The 18,516-nt window shown below is 34.0% G+C and overlaps 1 protein-coding gene across 1 annotated transcript; it reads left to right on the forward strand.

Moving 5' to 3' along the window:
- Positions 1 to 272: 272 nt before the first annotated feature.
- On the forward strand, positions 273 to 8,630 carry LOC148621197 (putative amine oxidase [copper-containing]). Its single transcript, XM_088575311.1, has 3 exons — positions 273 to 620; positions 5,193 to 7,274; positions 7,762 to 8,630. Exons 1-3 carry the CDS (start codon positions 582 to 584, stop codon positions 8,056 to 8,058), a joined length of 2,418 nt encoding a protein of 805 aa, XP_088431437.1. The 5' UTR covers positions 273 to 581; the 3' UTR covers positions 8,059 to 8,630.
- Positions 8,631 to 18,516: the final 9,886 nt, after the last annotated feature.

Here is an 18,516-nt window from a genome sequence, read left to right on the forward strand (position 1 = left end):
ATATGGATGGACAGCAACGATAAACATTGTACTGACTTTAACCTTTGTTTTTTTTTAGAAATGCTAAAGATTAGAAGTTGAAAAAGTCCGAGTATTTCGGTGTAGTTCAATTAATCACATGCAGCCAAACCTATGTATGTAACATAGTTGCACGCGGCACCTACGAAATCCTCCATGAATATTCAAAATGGTCAGTTGGAAATATGCCTAAATTTTGTAACTTATACAAAACGCAAAAAGTTTTCCCTTTTCATGTAATACTCAGAATTTACCCCGAACATTTTAAATTGATATCTTACATATTGTCGTTATCAATGAAAATTTCTGTATGAAATGAAAGTCGTCGAAACTGTTGGTTTGGATAGCGATCTTCCCGAAATCGCATAGACGAACATGCATAGCGTGTTTATTAAATTACATGAGGACATCACGATTTAAATTAATTAGAATATATTATTTGGTGAATACTAAGTTATTTATAACTATCACATTCATGAATTAAATATATATTCATCGTCATTTGTCTGATTTTTAAATTGATTATAACATTAATTAGTGAAACCTATTAGTGGATTTTGAAAATGACGGGGGCGGATGAAGAACTAGCAAATGTGCAAAAGGTAAGTTTTTTTTCGATCGAATCAAATTTGCTTGTAGCTTGTAATGTATTCCTCTCTTACTGTCGGAAACGATAAAAACATATCCGAAAAATATCCATCTAAATACATTTATCATCTTTATCTTTAACTTAATAGAACTAAATAACGCAAGGTATTCGCTGTCGTCATTCCTAACAAATCATTAACTAGTTATATAACTAGAGTTCCGAATAGCATACTGGATACTCTTTTAATTGACTCAAATAGGTAGTTAAATTATTTCCGAAATGTGATGAGGGAAGAAACTTTTGACATTTTCATAACTGAGGAAATTAGTATTAGGTAAAACGCACACATCCTCTACCTTTTGACATTTAGTGAAAGCACGTGGCTATGTAGATAGTTAACAAATTAACTAAAAACGAAATAACTTGTTTCGCAGATAGTTCGTAGTTCCGCAAGACCTAGTCCGATAATAAACAAACTTGCTCCCAGTCTTAGAGTACATTATTCAGTTAGGTTAATTAATCGTTGTTAACCGTGTCAAGGTTATATTTGATATATGATATAAAACATGAAATAAACCTTGGAACCGGCATCCTCCTGTTGGGTGTTGGAAATAACCATGGCATCTTTGTAAGTAACATTATTCATGAAGTCGTCCTCATTTCTAATTGTTTGGGGTAATCTTCTGATCTTATATAATTTTTTAAAAAATCACATTTTGCATGTTTTAATAATTATTTTATGTATATAAATATGAAACAAACGCATTTCACCGGCAGAATCATTTTGATATCATTTGATGTTATATATTCATTATACATAGTTTTCGAATTCTGTGTCAAAAGACTATTAGGGAAAAATGGTGTTAAGTTTTAAAAAAAATTCTTATTTTTTTTTATAATGAAGCATCGATGACAGCTGATCTGTTCATCAGCAATAAATAAGCATATTTTAAGAATAAATCTACCAATATAATAATGCCGACTTGACTTTTTTTTTAAACATATTGTTGTGATATAGTATCGTTTGCAGGGAAAAAAGACATAAGAAATCTTATGATTTACATATTTTTTAAGCAAAATTGTGTCTTGTAATTTATTCAAATTTTTTTCATCCATGACAAAGAGCAAACATTTATCGTTTTTAAATAATCTTACACAAAATACAAACAACCATCAACAAAAAAAAAAAAAAAAAAAAAAATCACATTAAAAAAGTAATAGAAGAAAATTGATAATTATTATTTCTTTCACTGCACTTTTGTTGTTATTAATATTATTATTTATTGTAAAGTAAAATAACCAAAAACAAAAAACAAAAAAAAAAAAAACAAAAAAAAAACAAAAACAATTTCTAATAGTATCATAATTATATACAAAACTGGTAGAACTGATATCTTTTCAAGGGAAACATACATATTTAATGTTACCAATATATTTATGTATATTTTCATTAATAATAATAATATAATAAAAATTGCAAAGAAAAAGAAATAAATGGAATTTGAAGGAAAGATTTAAATGAAACAAGAATTTAAAAAAGATTATTTTTATCATCCATTAAAAGTTGAAATTTCTTTATGAGTGTATCATATAAACATTGGCTCTGGTGTAAATTGAAAATGAATAGTTTAACAATCACAGAAAACAAAATTAAACATTTGTTGAGTGTATAGCATAAAACAGTAGCTCCTAGAAATATTCAATATAATTTAAAACAATTTGCTCTGGTGTGAATCCATTCAATATATTTTTTGAAGAAGCGGTGGCATTGATTTTAATATATGTAGAAATAGGTATTAAATTTTGCAAACTAAATTCAATATACGAATGTCCAAACCAGTATACAAACACTGAAATAAAACATTTGCTCGAACATGGGGTGTTTTCAGTAATTATTTGTGATTATTTTGTTTCTTACGTCCTGAATTTGGTTCATCACAAAACAACCATTTCTAAGCAATTGTACTTAGTTAACTACTAAATAAAAAATAAACAAAATTAATGAATCTACACTGTACACTTAAACTCAAGCATTAAGTTAAAACACAGTTTTGTTGAACAATTAGATTTATGAATCGATAAATAAAGGTAGTGAAGTTGACAATTATATCAAAAGAGGGTTCGCATTTCTCATGTTTTTTTTCAAAATTAAAATTACTGTACCTTTAAGATAATCAATCCAAATAAATAATTATAATCTAAATTAACGTTTCTATTAAAATAAATAGTTCGTTCAAACATATTATTTTTTCAGTCAATACTGTGTAAAACAACTAATGTAAACTTTTTTTTTCAAATTTCTATCAAGGTGAAAAACTAACCATGTGAAAGAAATTAAACTTCCGACACAATATGAGAGAAATTGTTTTTTTTCAAAACATCTTAACCTAACCTAATTCCAATCAAGCTTGGCATATGTCATGCTCAACCGATTTAGATTAAAGAGAAGCCATTTTAAATTGTAAATTTTACAAAACTATGGTGATTCCAACCAAGAAGTTTAACGTCAAATCAATTGTATACCATTTTAATGTTTTAGTATTGCTTCAAGCCTTTTCTTTGTGTCCGAACTGAATCAAATAAAACGAATGAATTGTCTCATCTCATCACTTATCTATTGAGGCCCTGCCAAATTCCTAATATATTCCCATATTCATTGATAAAAATTGGTTTACTTTCTTCGCTAAGATTCAGTATCATAGTTTCACTTATAGCAGACATTCGTTATTATCCGACGATTGATTTTTGAGCAAGTGATAAAAATAACTTTTCAATGCGATAAAGTGTCAAAAATAGAAGCCTCTGGTAACATTTCGATAATTTTTGGATGATATACAATATAGCACTATGTGATTAATTGTTTTAAGAGTGAGATCTTCATCAGCGTAGAGTGTTTGGATATGACTTTGGGACGTATGAATCATTTTAATCTGTTATTAATGTATAAACAAGATGCTCGTTATTCCAAACGTGTTCAACGAAAGATTTGTCTATATAAACTAAGACTGCTGTGAAATACTTTTAATATAGAACTGGAACTAACCTACGAATTCGATCATATAAATTGAAGTTCTGCTTTATAAAACAAAGCCAAAAATTTGGGAGTGTATTATGTAATAATCGAACTAAATTATTCAAATCAAAACTTTTAACGTTTAATGTAGATTTTTTATGGTATGAACCGGAAAATATTTATTAAAGGCAGCGTCACTTAATTGGTAAACCTACCTGAGAAGTTAAAAAATCGAAAGTGAATTGAATATCGGAAGTATTTAAACCGAATCATATCAAATGGGAAGTCAATTATAGCACCAAAATCTTAAACCCTAGTATGTATGTCGTAGTCTCATTTTTAAGGGAATGAGCCTCAGTGTTTTAAGCGTTACGATCCTCAGCCAAATGTTAGTCTAAGACTTGTAGCACACCAGGATTGACTAAAAGAGTCTCAATGGGATAGACCCATCCCCATTGCGTGTTTGCTAAAACAACTCAAAACGAGTCATTACTATTAGTAATAAGACAATCCATCAAAAAACAAATAATAAGTATATGTGTGTATCTAGGGTTATTTATTGATAGACTCAGGGACATTTATATAGCAACAAATGGTTTAAACAAATATACGATTTTTTATAAAGAACTTCTTGTCGACGATGTCAACATTGAATGTTGAACATTTAAATATTGAATACAATAAATATTGGATTTCAGTTGATCAGTCAAATCAAGGCTTTTCATGTCTTAAAGCTTCATCTTAATAAAAAGGGTAGACAACAGATGCTAATTCTTTCATATTTCTCGCACTTAAGCATTATGGTAACACTCCGTTTAATTCCATTTAGTGCAAAAACAAAAATCAGTTGAAAAGGATAGACATAAAAATCCAGACATTCTAATAGGAACAATTACAAAAATCGAAAAAACACATGTAGTGTCTGTATTTTTGTCCAATGTTATGTAAGCTGACGGTGTATATTACATAATGATTTCCCAATTCATAAACCTGTAACAATTATGGTCTGGAAGCGTCTAATGATGAGCTGATTGTACATAAAAATTCCTGTATTCATTCAATTTTTAAGAATGTATTTCAGGCTTCCTGTACTGCTTTTCGATATTAACTGATTCACTCTGCATACCGGGCATATTGGATTGACCGTTTTTAAAGACTGTACGATATAGTCAAGTCCTTCTTTGTCGCATTTGGGCCTTTTTTTTTTACAAAACATGACAACTGCAGCAAACTTGTTAATTGTGTTTCTGTGTTTTTTTGTATGAGTTTGAATTAGAAAATAGTATTTATGAAAGAAATTAAGTTTTTAAAATTGATTCCCATTATCAAATGACACAAATGAGAAAGAAAACGACAATATTGTCTACATGTAGTACCTTAAAGAAAGCCTACTCTACTGTCTTAGACAACGATTAGAGAACCTTCAACTATTGAACATAATCTGACCTGAAATTGAAAAAAAAAATGTCTATCAAATGGATGTCATTTACTTTATCGTTTATTTACAAAGGTATGAAAAAATGATTAAAAAATGGGATTAAGTACACGAAATGATTTTTTTTCTCATTTCAGAAGACGGTACATACTATGAAAAGTTGGATTGATAATGGTCAAAAGTGGATGTGGATATCAGTAGCATTAGCTGTTTCAACCATGTTTTTCTTTCTTATTTGCATTAGCCTGGTTTTTGCCTTTGTTTTTAAAGATACAACATCATCACCAATTTCTATAGAACAAATAAACATCGAACAAAGTAACATTGCCGATAAGGACGACGTTTTTTCGCAGTTGAGTTTTGAAGAAATAGACGCAGTATTAGAATACTTGTACGCCATCAAAGACCTTCGCTTGACAACACCAGATCGTACATCAATAGAGACAAGCTTCATTCATACAATAGAACTTCAGCCTCCACCGAAAGAAGAGGTTTTGGAATATTTGAACAGTAATGGAAAAAAGCCTGTTAGAAAAGCGAAGGTCTATATATTCCGAGGAGACATCGACCCTCCATTAATTGAAGAATACATAGTTGGAGATCTGCCAAATGTTACATATGCCCACGTTGCAAACGTTTCATCAAGACATACACAAATTCCGTACATTTATCGTCCGTTCTCTAGTTACGAGTTCATGGGTATTTATCGTCATGTTATTCCACACATTGGTAAAGATGCAAATCATGTATTAGAGGAAAGTTATAACGCAACAGCAATCAATTGTGGTAATCGCTGCCTTAGATTCTCTATGACGCCAATATCGAGCGGCTACCTCGAAGAAGGTAAACGAAAAGCATGGTTTTGGTTTGCATATGACGTCGAATTTTTCACCCTACATCCTGTTGATTTTCAATTTCTTGTTGATATGACCAGTGCACATCCATCTAACTGGACAATTGAAAAGATCTGGTATGCAAATCAAATGTTTCCTTCACTTCACAATTTCTTAGATGAATATCGTTGTGGAAATATAAACAAAACTAGATTGGCATTCCCTGAACCCGACGAAAACTTATACAGCGGCTTGCATAGACGGGAACCACTTTTTTCTCGATCTAAAAAACGAGCCCCGGTGCAATTCGAGCCAGATGGCAGAAGGTTCCAGGTTTCAGGAAACACTGTTACATATCTTGGATGGAGCATGCGACATAGAATGTCTCCAACAAATGGGTTTCAGTTATTTGACGTAAGATTCGACGGAGAGATGATTGCATACGAAATGAATCTTCAAGAGGTTATTGTGCTGTATTCTGGATACACCCCATCGGCTAGAATGCTTAACTATGCAGATAGTGCTGGTTTATTTGGAACACGTCATCGAGGCTTGGTTCCAGGATCTGACTGTCCAGAAGATGCCCAATTTTTTGACGTTCACTTGTACTCTTCAAATGAAGGTGGTAAAAGAACTTATGAAAATTCCCTTTGCGTTTTTGAACATAATACAAACTCTCCTCTACGTCGTCATCGAGCTTATAGTAGAATAGGGGCGTTTTATGCAGGGTTAGTCAATTCAGTCCTCATCGTCCGAACGATTATGTCAGTAATCAACTATGATTATGTTATTGATTACATTTTCCATCAAAATGGAATTATAGAGACGAAAGTATCGCTGACCGGGTATTTAAGTACGTCGTTTTATTTTCCCGAAGAGGAGTATTACGGGGGTCATTTAAGAGAACACACACAAGCAGGACTTCATAACCATCTTTTTCATTTCAAAGTTGATGTAGATGTAAAAGGAACTTCAAACCGATTTGAAACATTAGATATAAAACCTGAATATAAGAAAGACCCCTGGAGTGATAATCACCATCATCAAACATATTACGAGAGAAATCTTCGAAAAACAGAAAAAGAAGGAGAGTATACATATAACTTTGAAACTCCAAAATATCTACTTATTTCAAATAACAATGAGACAACACCAGAGGGAATTCCTCGATCTATAAAGATAAATTTCAGCGGAATTTCAAAAATGCTTCTTCCGGACGATTATGGCTTTGCTCAGTCAATATCTTGGGCACGACACCAATTAACAGTTACAAAAAGGAAAGACGAAGAGGAAGATAGTAGCTCAATCTTTGCAATGTGGGATGCCAAAGACCCCGTTGTCAATTTCAAGAACTATTCAGAGGACAACGAGAATATTATCGATGAGGTAATGCCTTTTGAATATATCATGTTTATCGACGAAAATAGGTCCTTGACAATTTTGTTTATTTCCTTGACAGTTTTTTGATATACTACCCAATACATGTACATTATATCATTTAGGCGTCGTTTTATTATTTTCGATATGCCTTTTGTTTGGGGAGGTAGTTTTAAAATGAAGTGATATGACAGTAAAACTGTCAACTATAATTAGGAATGTTAATTTGTGGCATTGTGGTATGCTCCGGAAATGTCTGGGGGATACGTCGCAAATGCTTGGCAACAAAGGTAAAATCGGCATACTTTGATGTGTAAACAGTGCAAATAATTCTCCACTATAAATGTTAAAAATCACTCGAGTTTACTTTCTTTATGTCGCTTTATTACTTACTTACTGAAGCTATTTAAGGTTTTAGACGCTTCATTAAGAAATAATTTAACAGGGAGAAGTAAATGTTTTAATGATTACTTAAAATAATGCTTTTCTTTTTCAGGACCTAGTTGCATGGATAACTTTAGGAACTCACCATTTACCTCACACAGAAAACTTGCCAAATACTATTGCAGCGGGTCACCAGCTTTCTTTTTTTCTCATTCCATACAACTATTTTGATGAAGATCCGTCCATGCGGTCACCAGATTCTGTCCGAATTCTTCCAAAAGACAAGAAACGGCCAAAAGAAGGGGCCATTGTCGAAAGGGAGAAGGGTCTGCAAGTTCAAATATGTAGAGGACTTGAAAGTAAAATTGACAAACATCTTGCAAGTAACAGTACTTTCATTTTTACATAACGATACGAACATTGGTCCGTTAATCATATCGAAATCGGTATAGGGTCATACAGCGCGCCACACAAGTTTTCAGTCTGCAATATTTTGTAACAACTGATGAAATTGGGCGGCAAACTCTCCAGCAATAGCCAGGGGTTGCGCTATCTGCTATGTGTGGACTGTGAATAGAATTAAAAGCGGAAACAAAGTGATAGCAAGAAAGCATTCCAGACTAACTTATGTCTTCAAAAGCAGCTTTCAATTGTTACCAAATAATGTACATATGTGTATTGTCAGTAACTGTAAACTTTGTAGAACTGCATTTAAGATATTGTATATAGAGGAAATGAGTGCATGCATATATGAGTAAATTGAGCGAAAGTGAAAAACCATTACGGGTAAAAAATTTGTAGTAATGAAAGCATGACTTATAGTAAGACTAAGAATGATACCAGACATAAAATACGATTAATCCGTATTTTAATACCTACAATTACACATTGTTGTCGTGAGTAAAAAAAATAATGTTTTTTATTCTTTATTACAGTTCAGTTTTATTGTTTATATTAATAAAAAAATCTCCGTTGAAGTAATGCGAGATTTTATTTTAACAATCAAAACCACCCTTCCTACATCTGTCATGAGGCAACTGTTAATTATTCAGTTTTAAGTACACTGAAATCTTTATAAATGGAACCCTTTCAGAGATTTGTTCAATAAAATAAATATTCGATTAATACATTTAAAAAAAGTCTTGACACGTATAAATGGACTTCAAATGATGTTGAGTTTTCTCAGATTATCTTTTTATAGATGGTTTGGTTTAGACAATATTAACTGTATTTACATTTTACCCATTCTTTGTGTCGTTGAACACAAGTATTAACTTTTGTGATTATTTATAAATTTATATATGAAATAATCATAATAAGGAATGTATCACAAGGAAAGTAAAATGGATCAATACATGTACTAATTCACGAATCAACTGTTTTGTTTAATATAAGAAAACATCCTCATGCAAATTTGAAAAAAAAAATGTTTTTGTAAATATGATTTGTTGTAAATGTGTATTAATTGAAGCCGGCTATAATTACAACTGGTGCTCTACTTTTGACTCTTTGCTCAAACAGCTCTAACCTATTTTCAATGGCAATGACCCATAAATATAATTGCAACTATTCATTTTTTAAATGGAAAAGTCGTTCAAGAAGATATAATTCTGACCTGAAAAATAAAATAACGTTGCATACAATTTTTGACAGATTGTTTTTCTTTTTCATAACCACTGTCTTATTTTTAAGTGTGAGTTTCAGTAAGAATCAGGCAAAGCAGGACAAACCAGGAACATGCATGTCAAAACCCCAGCGATCTGACAATGTAATTTCACTCAAGGATGCTTTCTGTCTCTGAAAAAGAATCATTTGATTTCAGCATCACTGGATTTGGATATGGACAATTTTTCCGAAAAATGTAAGAAAAGTGATGTTTTTGACAGGAGTATCTTCCCTTGAAATGTTTTCAGTGCATTTCAATGAAATTATAACTCAATTTACCAAAGTGACATTGAAAATCTTGCCTCATTTTTTTTAATCATTCTAATAGTGCACATTGTCAAATTAAACTTTCAAAATTTTGTTTTTCATACTATGTCTTCTTAAACCCCAACAATCAATCAATCAATCAATCATACCGTGTTTAACCCACTGCCTGATTCTTACAGAGACTGATACTTAATAACCACTGTATTACTTTTAAACCAAAGAAAATGTAGCCATGGCACATAATTTCGAGTCTATTCAAACGATTCACCAGGTCTTCTACAGTTTGTATTGCGTAGGACTGTTTCTATTAGGAAAACTGACCCAGACTTTTACGATTGTCAAGACTGACTCCAGGTTAGAAAAATTCGATTAAATTTTCATGAATAAAATTACGTATTGAAGCAAGCATTATGAAAACAACAAAACCAATCTACACTAAATATATTTCACCATGTAAATATTGACCTTTTTATTATTATTCCAGAACCATCCAAAGTTATGCTCAATGTTATTGAATCTAGATTTATTTAACACAATTTTACGTTAGGAGTTTCAATTTGTGTTATGAATTTTGCTATCATACAATGAAGACGAGGGCACATATGGTGTGTTCGATTGACACATTCCAAATGAATGGGGAGCTTATTTTTAAATTTAGTTATTTGTTGTTTTGCTGTATTTCTTGTACATGTCATTCTACGAATTTATGAATTGTATATAGATTTTAGTACCAATTATTTCGCTTAACGGGTAACTGTTTTTTCCCCAAAGTTTGCCATTTTAATCCGATTTTCATTTAATTTAATAACCTCAAAGAGTAATTAAAAATTTGATATATTTAATAAATGCAGTTATATGTAATTGAAACACTTTTGGGTATGAAAAAAAAAACTTCGAAGCATTAAAAAAAATTGAAAAAAAAAGTTTATTAATGGTATATAAAAAGGAAGCTATAAAGAATATAAAGAGTGTAATTTCATGTATTACTGATGTTAAAAAAAATATTTTGAGTTACTAATAAATATATAACTTTACTTGTTAAGTGTTTTTTGCATTCAAGTAATTCAAAGAATATATAACGTGTCAATGTTATGAAAGGATTATGATCTAAAACAACTAAACTTATCATTAGATTGGTCTGTTTGTAGGAACATGGGATCAGGCACGTACGCAAACAGATTGTAGTTTTTGGGTCAATCATATCGGCATAAATACATAATGAAATTCAATTATAAAAGTAAAACAAAATAGCACAATAGACATATGTTAGCATTACAAATTGACATCTTTACACGTCACAAAGTTTGCTTTGGTTGTCTTTTATTAAAAGAACAAATTGCCACATAATACTTAACGAGTACAACATAGATTTCCCTGAAATGCTTTCAGTCTTAAACAAAAAGTGTACCCTAATACCAAAAGCCAGCAAGCTTTAAAAAACTACTAAATATAATCCTGCAAAAGTGACTCAGAGGTGTTGACATTGTAACATACTTTTAGTTTATCCGTCAATCATAAAACAGTATGCTAAAGCAGTATGAAAAAATTCACGTGACTAGATGCGAGGAAAATCCTGCAAGGAAAATTTTCGTTCAAATAGTGTCATTTTCCAAACAAATGTTTGAGTAAAATTACAATCACTATAATAGTGTTCAAAACACAATGACCGAACATTTATAAGACATATCATTAAAAAAATAATACTAAAAAAACAATCCTACCAATCGGTTTTTGAAGTTTTGCATAGCCATATAACTAAACTTTTGGAAAATTTGGCGATTTTTAATTCGTAGTATTGACTAACAATAAGATAAAAGCTTAAAAATGATGAAAACAATACAAAAGAAACACTATAACTACAAATGACAGATTGACTGTTGATTGATTGTTGGGGTTTAACGCCCAAGCAGCAATATTTCAGCTATATTCAGACGATGAAAATGAACGTATTGGACCAAACCTGACCAGTACAATATTTCTAAATTTTTTTTTGGTCAAGGTGGTTTATGGCCAACAAGTTACCTTTACATTTCGAGAATTTCCGAATAAAGGTATCAGAATGTGACGACTCTATTCGCTACACTGCTCCATCGGATCAAATTGATGCAGGGAAGATATGCGCATAGTCCAGCGCCCTTGACCACTAGGCCAGCTAGGCTATATATAATATAGCTTTCGCTGGCCGGGTCATTCCTTCTCGTAGGATTAATCTGGGGCTGTAACTAAGTACACAATGTATGAGACAGCTCATTTAGATGTTATTATGTAGGATAGAGGATCAAATGAATGATGCATGTCACAACCAATCAATATTATACAACGTCCCAGAATGTGACGACCCTATTCGCTACACTGCTCCATCGGATCAAATTGATACAGGGAAGATGTGTAAACGTATAGAAAGGTCTGAAAAATTCCCAACTATGTTAGAACTGTCAAATTTGCGATGCAAAATTTTGGTCGTTCCCTCCGCGGGACTCGAACTCGTACCGCTGTGACATCTATGGCAACACCGCCTGCACATAGTCCAGCGCCCTAGACCACTCGGCCAGAATAGATGTGATCGAGACAGGACCTGACACTTCAACACTGTTCTGTTCCTCACCGAGTAGACTGTTATTTTCTAGTCACTTGAAACCTGTTGTTTAAGATTTCATTGTACACATTAGGGACGATTGAAATCTGGTAAACACAATAAGTCACCGCCACCTCGTGACCGGAGACGTAATAATAAGAAACACAGTAAATTAAAAACAATACGTCACCGCCACATTATGGTCGGCGACTTAATAATGCATGACATTATTAGTCATACAAAAATGACAAAATTCTATTGGATTAGCATTATGTGATATTTTGGTCTATTCCTTTCTAGCTCCGCACCCTAGAAATGATTGGTAGTTACGATATCTCACCACGATAGCATTTGAAAGACAATCTTGAAATAAATATTGAAAATGATGGTGAATTTACAACTTCGAACATAGTGTATTCAGCTGTGGTAACAGAAATGAACAAAAAGGGATTTGGTTGTACGGACCACAAACTTGCTATTAGAGGACCGCCTGAAATAAACAACCCAATGTACATTGCAACAAACCCAATTACACCAACTGGATACTACAGAAAACTTGGTTTAACATTATGATGTATCTGTGTAGGCAAGGTAGAGATAATTACATGAAATGACCATGGACACTTATTCTGTCCAGACTGATGGAAGTGGGAGACGCTACATTTTGCATGTACATGTATTTTATAAGACAAAACTTGTAATCCATCTACTAATTATTGTGTCTTTGTGCAATAAACATTAAGGACACTTATTAAAACTGATTTTTTTAAACTAAAAGCATTGGATGACTTTTTGATCTATGACAACAAATATCAGCTATATACTATGAACTTTGTACATGACCTTAAATACTGGTTTAGATTTTTATTCTGGTTATATATATTCTTTTTCACGAAAAAGGCGAGAATGATAAAAAACAAAGGGAGAACAAAAATTCAAATGATATTATTGGTGAGGGACGAATAGGTTGGAAATACAATGTATCCAGTCATGTCTTTCACAAAATATATTTCGAAACTTAACCCTGACAATGAAGCCTTGTGGCAACAGCCAAAAGACACGGTTCAATTAGATGATGCCGTATGGTATAAAAAATTAAAAAAAACTCTTTATGCGCCAAAGTAACACGCTCAGAAGATATATCATCCTCGACTGCGTCTCGGGGATATATCTACCTCGTATATTTCTAGTTGATCATATAACTTCATTAAAAGCATCAGGACAAGTTAAAAGGGAACCGGCCGCAGATCTTTATCCATTTCATATTCATTTTATGATCCATTTCATGTTCATCTCCCAGATACGCCTAAAAAATGCTGCTTGGGCGTTAAACATCAATCAATCAATTTATCAATATTTTATTTTGAATGGAGGGCAGAAAACACGTCTAACAAGTCTTATATTTGTCGGTTTCAAATTAGGACTTTCATGATGAATAGTAGTATATTTCAGCACACAGGTTTCAGTTGAAAAAAAAACCTTCGAAAACGCAACATCCATTGTATAGCCTAAATCCAAAACAGTAAAATACCTTCAGATCTTTATCAGGTGATCACACATCTATATACGATCTCAGCAAGGTCCCTACCTAAGTAATGGATCTATCGTAACAGAATGATCACAAGTCCTCACGATGAATCTTAAAAGTAATATACCGACACAAAGACGCAATAATGAACATGCCTGAGTCTGGACACTAATTCTGTAAGGCTTTTACTATTACCATCAAATTTAAGGTTATGAATGAACTAAAAAAAATAACATATAAACTGACTCAATTAAATCAGTTGAAAGAATTTAACAGATTCGTTCAACTAAAGAAAATGAAAAAGTTTGTTTGTTTGTTGGGATTTAACGTCCGAGCAGCAATATTTCAGCTATATTCAGACAATGAACATGAAATGGATGATAAAATGAACATGAAATGAAGAACAAAAGAGGATGGGTCACAAGGATAATAGGGTCGACAAATTTTGATTGCCACTGGAAAAAAGGGGGATGGGTTAGGTAGGGCAATTTAGCCTCCTGTGGCGGAGCGCAAAGGTTCATACTCCTATCGAATACCACAGCAGGGTTCTTTAACGTGCGAGGAACGTGGCATCTTTCCCAACACGGTGCACCACTATGGTTTGCGGTCAGTATTTCCGGATTATAGCCTGACAACCCCAGCATGTATCATGCCAGGGATACCCCATTCCACCACCTGGGGCACACATCCCAGTTGCTCTGTAGGCAGAGCGCCTAGCCCCCGGCTAGGTTTCTGAGCACTCTTTAGTCGCCTTTTACGACAAGCTTAGCGCTGCTGCAGGCCTATCCTTTTAACACCCGGACCTGCACGTGGCAAATTAAAAAGTAATTTGATTGTATTTACCAAATTACCTTTTACACGACCATTAACTAGTAAAACATAATGATGTATTTCTAACTTCCATGTGCAAACTTTCTTGACATTGAACAGACGTTGTAAGAAAATAACAAGATTTGATATGCTTGTAAGGTGTTATATGTATATGAATAGACCACTATCCAACGCTATGTTTTGTCCACTAAAAAATCAAAATGGTCAAATTCTATTGAAACACCGAAAGGTTATAATACAGGACATTGCGATATATCAGATTGATTGATTGATTGTTGGTTTGTTTGTTTGTTAGTTGGGGTGTTACGCCCCGAGAAGCAATATTTCAGCTATATGCAGGCGATGAACATGACAGGGATGATAAAATGAACATGAAATGATGATGATGAAAAGAAACAAAGGATTGGACATAAGGATAATAGGGTCAAAAAATTTTGATTGCCACAAGAAAAAGGGAGGGATGGGTAGGGTCGGGTAATTTAGTTTGTTTGTTTGTTGGGGTTTAACATCCGAGCAGCAATATTTCAGCTATATTCAGACAATGAACATGAAATTGATGATAAAATGAACATGAAATGATGAAATGAAAAAGGGATTGGACACAAGGACAATGGGGTCGACAAATTTTTATTGCCACTGGAAATAGGGAGAGGTGGGTAGGGTCGGGCAATTTAGCCTCCTGTGGCGGAGCCCTATGGTTCCTACTCCGGGAGAATACCACAGTAGGGTTCTTTAACGTGCGAGGTACGTGGCATCTTTCCCAACACGTTGCACCACTATGGTTTGAGGTCAGGTTTTCGGTATTATAGCCTGACAACCCTAGCATGTTACACGCCAGGGGTACCCCATTCCACCACCTGGGGCACACATCCCAGTTGCTCTGTGGGCAGAGCGCCCTAGCCCCCGGCTAGGGTTCTGAGCACTATTTAGTCGCCTTTTACGACAAACTTAGCGCTGCTGCAGGTCTATTATTTTGACACCCGCCCCTGTACGGGGCCGGGCAATTTAGCCTCCGGTGGCGGAGCCCTATGTTTCTTACCCCGCGAGAATACCACAGTAGGGTTCTTTAACGTGCGACCCCGTGCAGGTCCGGGTGTCAAAAGAATAGGCCTGCAGCAGCGCTAAGCTTGTCGTAAAAGGCGACTAAATAGCTCTTTAATGATATATAGAAACCGTGTGAATCGAAATATTGGTGGTTGCAATAGGAACGTAAATATCAGTTACGACCGGTTTTTGGAATTTTTTTAACATGTCTTTCACGATTTAAACGATTGATTGATTGTTGGGGTTTAACGCTCGAACAGCAATATTTCAGCTTTTTCCAGGCCATTAATAATTGATTGATTGTTGAGGTTTAACGTCCGAGCAGCCATATTTCAGCGATGAACATGAAATGGATGACAAAATGAACATGAACATGATGAAATGAAAAATGGGATGGGACACAGGAAAATTGGGGGTCGACAAATTTTGATTGCCACTGGATATAGGGAGAGGTGGCTTTGATCGGGCAATTTAGCCTCCTGTGGCGAAGCGCAAAGGTTCCTACTCCGAGAGGATACCACAGAAGGGTTTTTGAACGTGCGGGGAACGTGGCATCTTTCCAAATACAATGCAACACTACGGTTTACGGTCAGGTTTTCCGTATTATGGCCTGACGACCCCAGCATGTAACATGTCAGGGGTACCCCATCCCACCACCTGGGGCACGCAATCCAGTTGCTCTGTGGGTGGACAGAGCGCCCTAGCCCCGGCCAAGTTTCTGAGCAATATTTAGTCGCCTTTTACGAGAAGCTCAGCGCTGCTGCGGGTCTATTCTTTTGACACACGGACCTGCACAGGACTAATATTTTAAGGAAACTATGCAAGTTACCATTATAAATCTAATCACACATATACATCTGTATTATTTAACATTTAAGGAGGTAGACATTAGAAAAGGTCACAAATCATAATAATCATTGGAACGATTGTTTTCCGTGTTTTAAATCATTCTCATTGGACTAATTTCATTCTGTTTCAAACGAAAGCTTGGTAGGTTTTGGTGAAACTGAATATGATACCAACGTTTCATTGATTTACGAGATGGTAAGAGTTATGTCCCTTAAATATACAGGATAACAATAGTTTATAATGGATCTCTGACATATAATCACTGAACTGATTGATTGAATCGATCCATTTCGTGCTTTCGTCGAATTAGTGTTTGGTACTCGTGACTCTATATTGTTATTAATGTATCGATTTGAATAACCTTCACGTGAAACTGAAAAAAAAAATTACAAAATCATTCGCGATTGATTTTTCCTTTTTAAAAACCTTCTTCTCGTAGCATGTAGGGTTAAAACTATACGATCGACTATAACCAATAAGTACACTTTATGACGGTTTTACGCGGACATCCTTGATTATCTTTCAAAGCGTGGAAAATCTTAACAGTATCTGTTTCGATACCGCTGTAAAATGAGTTATTTGTTTTTCGTTTGTTACCCTTTGGTCCTTTTAATTTAGGACTTTAGTGTCAGTCCCTGTAAGAATCAGGCAGTTGGTGAAACATGGTTATAAAAAAACCCCATCATTTTGATAGCGTAATTTGACTATTTGCTCCATCAGAATTAAGGAAAACAGATAAGATACTTTTCCATATCATGCTGGACCATTAATTTGAGTCATAATGTCATCGAAATGTATCAAAATGAACATTTCAAGGGAAGATAACTATCAAAAACCTCATTTTTTCTAATATTCTAGGAAAAAAAATTCTGAGCAAACCAGTAATACAGAGATCAAATAATAGTCTTTTCAAAAAGAGAAAATATACTTGAGTGATATTACATTGTCAGATCAGTGGGGATTGGACATGCATGTTTCAGATTTTTTTTTTACATTTTGCCCGACTCTTACAAATACTTAAACTGAATCTATTTGATTAAGTGAATAGGTTATACGACCCGTCACTTGTGTTTTCAAAACTATTTATGACGATTTCATTAGTTTTTCTAGAGAGGTGGGTAGGGTCGGGTGCACACAGTGCACCACTATGGTTTGCGGTCAGATTTTCCGTATTATAGCCTGACAACCCCAGCATGTAACACGCCAGGGGAACCCCATTCCACCACCTCGGGCACACATCCCAGTTGGTTTGTGGGCAGAGCGCCCTAGTCCCCGGCTAGGGTTCTGAGCACTATTTAGTCGCCTTTTACGACAAGCTTAGCGCTGCTGCAGGCCTATTCTTTTAACACCCGGACCTGCACGGGGATGTTCATTTTGTCATCCATTTCATGTTCATCTACTGAACATAGCTGAAATATTGCTGCTCGGACGTTAAACCCCAACAATCAATATACAAGTACTGTGATGTCTTAATGATTTGTTTCATAATATGAATGTCAAGGTCTAATTTTAGAAGAAGAAAAACACCGCAATAAGAACTAAGCAGCACCCGATATGAAACCTGTGAAAAGCATAAAATGTTTTAATTATTTCAACGATTTGCGATAAAGGCATAGATCATTTTTCTTACCAAATTTCTCAGTGAATCTATCACATAAACGCATAGGAACCGAGTAAAAGGCTATGTAAGTCGCGTTACATAATTCCGTGGTTTCACGAAAACAGGTTATTTAGTGTGCACTACGCGATTGAGATATTTCTTCATAGAACGATTTCTTACATAAAATATATAACATTACTGTACTGTCGAGAGTTCAATATTAAAAAAATGTATGTAAATGCTACATGTATATATATTACATGCACGAACAATTTAGTACTTAGTGTTCCCCACACCCCATCCAGCAATTTCAGTTTGGATTAAATAAATAGAAACTATGTTTTTTTAAACTAGGTTTAATTTATGGGTGTAAATTTTCCTCCTTTTTCTTCGATAATTCCACAGACACTGTACATGTTTAAGGGTCAATAATCAACAAACTATATAAACAAATATGAGTTACCTTTATTTTCATGCAAGAGTTACTATATTACTCACTCATTTTTGG

Source organism: Perna viridis, chromosome 3 (assembly GCF_037379345.1).
Source record: "Perna viridis isolate PV_CMFRI_1.1 ecotype Kerala chromosome 3, ASM3737934v1, whole genome shotgun sequence".
Classification (NCBI taxonomy): Eukaryota; Metazoa; Mollusca; class Bivalvia; order Mytilida; family Mytilidae; genus Perna; species Perna viridis.